The sequence below is a fragment of the Antrostomus carolinensis genome, unplaced genomic scaffold (genome assembly GCF_000700745.2).
Source record: "Antrostomus carolinensis isolate BGI_N321 unplaced genomic scaffold, ASM70074v2 scaffold16735, whole genome shotgun sequence".
Classification (NCBI taxonomy): Eukaryota; Metazoa; Chordata; class Aves; order Caprimulgiformes; family Caprimulgidae; genus Antrostomus; species Antrostomus carolinensis.
This window is the reverse complement of record NW_010317265.1, coordinates 21334-27065: the sequence shown is the minus strand read 5'-3', so window position 1 is coordinate 27065 and position 5732 is coordinate 21334. Positions and strand designations below refer to the sequence as shown.

The 5732-nt window shown below is 51.4% G+C and overlaps 1 protein-coding gene across 1 annotated transcript; it reads left to right on the top strand.

Moving 5' to 3' along the window:
- Positions 1 to 4115: 4115 nt before the first annotated feature.
- RPRML (reprimo like) lies at positions 4116 to 4451 on the top strand. The gene has a single exon (XM_010168532.1). The coding sequence runs from the start codon at positions 4116 to 4118 to the stop codon at positions 4449 to 4451; it is 336 nt and encodes a 111-aa protein (XP_010166834.1).
- Positions 4452 to 5732: the final 1281 nt, after the last annotated feature.

Genomic DNA, 5732 nt, shown 5'->3' with positions numbered 1-5732 from the left:
CATGAGACCCAGCCTAGAACTGGATATAAATTCTATAAAAATCTATATTCTATAAATTCTAAATAAATTCTATAATTCTATAAAGACAAGCAATTTGGGTATAAACCTGGGCAGTGCAAGGGGACGGAAGTTCAGCTTTGGATCAGATAATTCGGACTTGAGTTTTCTTCTCACTTGTATTGTTTTTTCCCATCTGTGTTCTCAGAAATTGCTTCTGTACTGAGCAAGTACAGGGAGCCGGATCTGCACCAGAATTCCCCCTGAAACACCAGAGCTGCTTGTGGGTGCTTCCCCAAGGGGTTTTATAAACCCCTGTGATACCAAGATCCTTCTCAGCGTTGGGGAAACTGAGGCACTCAAAATATGGGTGGGGGGAGGGGGGCAAAAAGGAGAGAAGGGCTGTTTCCCTGGAGTCCTGGGCTGCTCCCTCCCACCAGGTGACAGGGGTTGAGGACAGTAATGACACAGCCCTGGGTCAGGATGATCCAACACGGAGAAACTTCAGGCAAAGGAAAATGAGCTCGTGTGGGTGCCGAGAGCTTTAAAAAACCATAGAATCATGGAATGTTGTGAGTGGGACCCACAAGGATCATTGAGTCCAACTCCTGTCCCTGCAAAGGACAATCCCAACATTCACACCATGTCCCTGAGGGCCTTGGCCAAATGCTGCTGGAATCTTGTCAGGCTTGGTGCCATGAGCACCTCCCTGGGGAGACTGTTCCAGTGCTCCACCACCCTCTGCCTTAAGAACCTTTTCTTCATGGCCAACCTCACCCTCCCTTGCCACATCTTCCTGGCATTTCCCCTGGTCCTATCATTGGTCACCAGAAGAAGAAGTGTTGGTGCCTCTTTGTTTCCCCCCTCAGCCCCACCATCCCTGCCCGGTGCTGCTGCCCTCCCGCACTATGTGGGCTCCGCTCAGCAATGGATCATTTTCTTCCTGGGATCCAACTCCCTCCCCTAGACTTGTTAATAAGGATTTGGTAAAGGGCACTAGGAGAAACCCATTGACCCTCATGCAATGTCAAGAAAGGGCTGCACCTTGGCTGGGACATCCATACAAACCCCAAACCTGCTGCTCTAGGTCTTACCCTGCTCCAGATCCTGGAGCCATCATGCACTGCAGACCCCACTAGTCAAGTTTTAGGGCATTGAAATTCCTGCTTTTACTAGATGTGCCCTACCTGGAAATGCTGCCTGGGTGGCCTTTCCCAGGTTTTCTGGCCAGGTGGCAGCCTGTCCCCATGCACTGCACTGTGAGCATGTCTGATGTTTCATGGAAGGGACGATGAATTTGTCTAGAAGTTGGAGAGCTGCTCTGCTCCTCCTGCCCCACAGATCCAACCTGCCATCGATCCCGCAGACCCTCTTCACTGGGGGACTCATCCTGACAAGCAGCTGGTTGCCCAAACTAGAAGTGCTGCAGGCTCCAAAGGGACACACAGCCCCATGTGTCCTGAAAATCCCCACCCAGCGTGAGCTGGGATGGAATCAAAGAATCGTTTTGGTTGGAAAAGGCTTTTAGGAGCATCAAGTCCAACCGTAAACCCAACACTGCCAAGTCCAACCCCAAACCATGTCCCTCAGCACCACATCTACTTGTCTTTTAAATACCTCCAGGGATGGTGACTTCACCACTTCCCTGAGCAGTCTGCTTCTGTACTTGCTTCCAGCATGGTGCAAAAACTCAGCAGAAAAAGGAAAAAGTCACAAAATGAAGTATTTGACCTGCCTGCACCTGCCTGGGCTCTCATCCTGCCCGAGGACAAGGATGGCATGAACTTAATTCAACACATTTGGACTGAATTTCCCTGCTGACTGCACGAAGGTGCTACTTGTCCTGAGAACATCCCCCTGATGTTAAGTCCAGGCACAGTGTAAATAGCTGGGGCATCACACACTGAGCGGTGTGTGGGCTCTCATCCCTGCTCTCCACCCTGAGGGCTGGATACGGCCTGGAGAGCTGGAGAAAAACTGGAACTGGGGGGATAGATCATGGGGTGCTCTGGGTTTTGAAGTCCTTGTTTGGATGAAGGCAAGGAGTGGGCAGGAGAGCGTTTGAGAGCTGAGAGGCCCCATGGACCCGTCTGCCCGTCACCGTAGGTTGTGACCCAGGAGTGATGGGTGCTGCAACCCAAATCCGTTCTTGGGCATGTGAGGAGAAGCTCGGGTGTGCGGGGAGAGGAGACACTGGAGATGGAGCCACCAGAGGGAGCAGAAACTCCTTCAGTCTGGAAACTGGAGCTGGGTTGAGGAGCTCCCACCCAGGCTGGGGCACCAGGGATGCTCTGGTTTCCCATGGGGATTTTTCCTGGCCCTCAGGTTAAATACGAGCAGATGATTTTGTTCCATCAGGGCTTTCCACCTCCCTCCCTCAAGCACTTCTGCTGCAAACTGCCCTGGCAGACCCAGGCAGTGCTTCAGGGAGAGAAACACCATGTGCAAAACGAGAAGGAAAAAGCAACAAGTAAAACCCAGACTGGTTTTTGAGCACCTAACGACAATTTTTGAGCACCTAACTTCAATTTTTGAGCACCTGAAGTCACAGCAGCAGAACAGAGACACAGGTCCCAGCTACTTAAAAGGAAAATCAATTGTCACTCTCTCTGCCAAGCCACCCGCCACCCTGAGCCAGCCCCAGCTCCTGCCTTCAGCTGTAGTTTAACACTTCTCAGGTTTATTAAAATCCCCCTTTGGGGGCTGAGCAAAGAAAGCCAACCAAGATGTACCAGAGAAACCAGGGCAAGGGCCTCACCTCATGGCTCGGGGGTGATCTGCTGTTCTGTGCCATCCAGAGGCGTTTCCAGGCAAATACCAATGGACAAAGCTGGGACACAGCAATTCCATGGGCACAGCACTGGGATGGGCAGGGTTGGGATTAAGCCGGACACATTGGACACCCTGACTCGTGCTTTCACCTGGGGAGCGCACGCAGGCAAGGAGAGGGGAGCGATGATGAAACCTCCCCTGGGATTCCCTCGGTGGGGCTGAGGGGTCCCAGGGAGAGGGTCTGCGATGCTCTGGGGCTCAGCAGTGATGCTGCTGCAGGACCCAGAGCTGCACCCAGGACAGGGAAGGGCTGTGGGGCAGAGATCAGGGCGCAGCATAGCAGCGCTCCGCTTTGGAGGGGCTGAAGGAGCAGGAGGGGCAGACGAGAGAAAGAAAGGTGCTGGGGGAGGAAACCTCCGGCCTGAGGAAGACAAGGATGCAGAGAGGGGCTGGATCTGGAGGCACAGGACAGGCATCGCTGAGCAGAACTGGGGGTGGACTGGGCTGGATTGGGCCAGCGCTGCTCTAAGTGAGTGGGTGGCACAGAGCAGCAGTTGGGATCGAGGAGAACAACAGCCAGGGATCCATGAGAGCAGCACTGACCTGAGGCTCTCAGGGTGTGGGGGACAGGAACCTGCCAGCCATCCAGGACCAGCACCCACCTCATGGGCTGGTTTTGGGAGCAGGTGTGGGGTGAGTGGAAGGATGAGTTGGGTCCCGTTCCTCAGGGCCTTGGGGGCCACCCTCCCATCCCCCCCCCACCCAAGAGTGGCACAGGGGTGGGTGCAGTCACCCATGGTTGGGTGAGTGGGGTGCACAGGCGTGGGGAAGGGGTGGGCAGCCTGGGTGAGTGTGGAGGGGGAGGAAGGCGGTCCTGGGGGGAGGCTGGAAGGGGGTGGAGTTGCTGGTATTTTTTTTTTCCTTTGAATACAGTGAAGACTTTCACTTGGAACTTGCATTTGTGGAGCTCCCAGCCAGCAGGAACCAGCTCTCCCTCCTGCCAGAGACCCCCAGGGAAGGGGCTGCCGGTGTTGGGGCAAGAGGCATGGGGCGACCTTCGGCTGCCTTCCTCTCCCTCCCACACCCTTCACCTTTTTTCTCTTGATCTTTTCACTTGTTTGGGTGCTTGTGCCAGGAGGGATCCGGGAACGAGCTGTCCCTCAGCTGCACAAATTGGCTTCTCACCTGCTCGCAGCCTCGAGGAAGTTTCCCCTCCATCCCAAGTGTTGCAAGAAGAAAGGCAGGAGGTGGCTGGGAGCCCACCAACTCTGCCATGTGAAGGGTGGGCAGTGGGACAGCAAGCTTTCCTCTTGCCTTCCCTGGAGATTTGGGATCTTGTATTGACCATGAATGGATCATTTTTCAGCCAGACTCTCCTGGAGCAGGGATCTCATCCCAACAGGACCCAAGGTTTGGGGATGCTCATGGCCTGCTGCAACGGGACCAGCTCGGTGCTGGCGACCGACGGTGGCTCCTCAGTCTTGGCATCCGACGAGAGGAGCCTTTACATCACTCGGGTGGTGCAGATCGCCATCCTCTGTGTCCTCTCCTTGACTGTGATGTTTGGCATCTTCTTTTTGGGTTGCAACTTGCTCATCAAGTCAGAGAGCATGATTAACTTTCTGGTGAAGGACCGAAGACCTTCCAAGGATGTGGGAGCTGCAATCATGGGACTTTACTGAAGTCACCAGGCTTTTGTAGGCAAGTGAACTGTCTGGACCTGGTGCTGAGATGCAGATTCCCGTGTGTTTGGGGCAGCTGTGGGGGAGTGGAGAGGGTGGGATGGTTCTTTTAATATGTCTGTGTCCATGGGAAAGCAAACCTGAGCTTCCCAGTCCACAAACTCTGTCGTGGTGAACGGGGAAATCTCCCCGGAGTTGTGTGAAGCACAATAAATGACCAGCATTGTGTTGCATGCAGAAATGGCTTAAGTTTTGCATGAAACTTGCAGAAACAGTGGTAATGTACAGATCTGGACTCTTTTCTGCTGTTACCTTGGATACCGCTACCTGGGATTTAGGGCTAAAAAAAAAAGAAAAGGAAAAAAAAAGGTAAAAAAAAAAGATAACTCACTACAAAAAGAAAACAAGAATAACAACAACAACAACAAAAACTAAAGGGAAAGCAAAATGTATGGCTCGGGCTGAATCTTTGACCATGGGGCAGGGGAAGGGAAGTGCTGTGTGGATTGTACAACAAAGTCTGCATGCTACAAAATGTGTCAGTCTGTTTGTATTCTGGACCTCAAGCATGCATCTTCTGCTAGAGTTTTGTAACGGGGAAAGCATGTTCTTCCTTATTTCTCTGAGTTATCCTGTTAAATAAACTGGTACTTTCTTCTTTCACATTATGCTGAAGGAAGAAAAAAGCCCAGATAAATACAAAACCCCACTCCAACCCCAAAACAAAAGCATGCTTGTTTTTGTACACAACAGCCTTTTTTTTTCCACGTGCTATATTGTTACAGTCCTTGAGGTTTTTTGTAGTTTTTTGAAAACTGGTGAACATTCAGGAAAAAAAAAGAACCTGTTTCAAAAAGAATCTGGTGTTGTCTTCATTTTCCTTCTCTGTGTGTGCGGAGTTTGGGTCTTTCAATCCTAGTTCCAGATATAATCATCTCACCTTCCAACTGAACTCTAATTCATTAGAGATATTTGTTTAAAGCAGAAACTGCCGTACATTTTTCACAGGCATGTTTCAGTTACCACCAGCAAATAAATTTGTCAGGAACTAGTTATTTTGTGCTTGTGTTAAATACCTGCACAGTACTGAGGCAGAGATTCCTAAAGATGCACCCAGCACGTCTTGCAAAGCAAGATTTCAGCCTCCGAGTTAAAATCTCCAGCTCCTCTGATCCTGTTGAGCTGTCAAAACTAAATTATGTGAGAGGAGGAGGAGGACTCCTGACGTTTGTTCTGTGATGGAATTACAGCTCTGTCTGTGGGCGTGAGGTAGAAATAATT

Bases quoted from the DNA above. Each gene is read 5' to 3' on its own strand.
- RPRML (XM_010168532.1), top strand. From the start codon at position 4,116: ATGAATGGATCATTTTTCAGCCAGACTCTCCTGGAGCAGGGATCTCAT.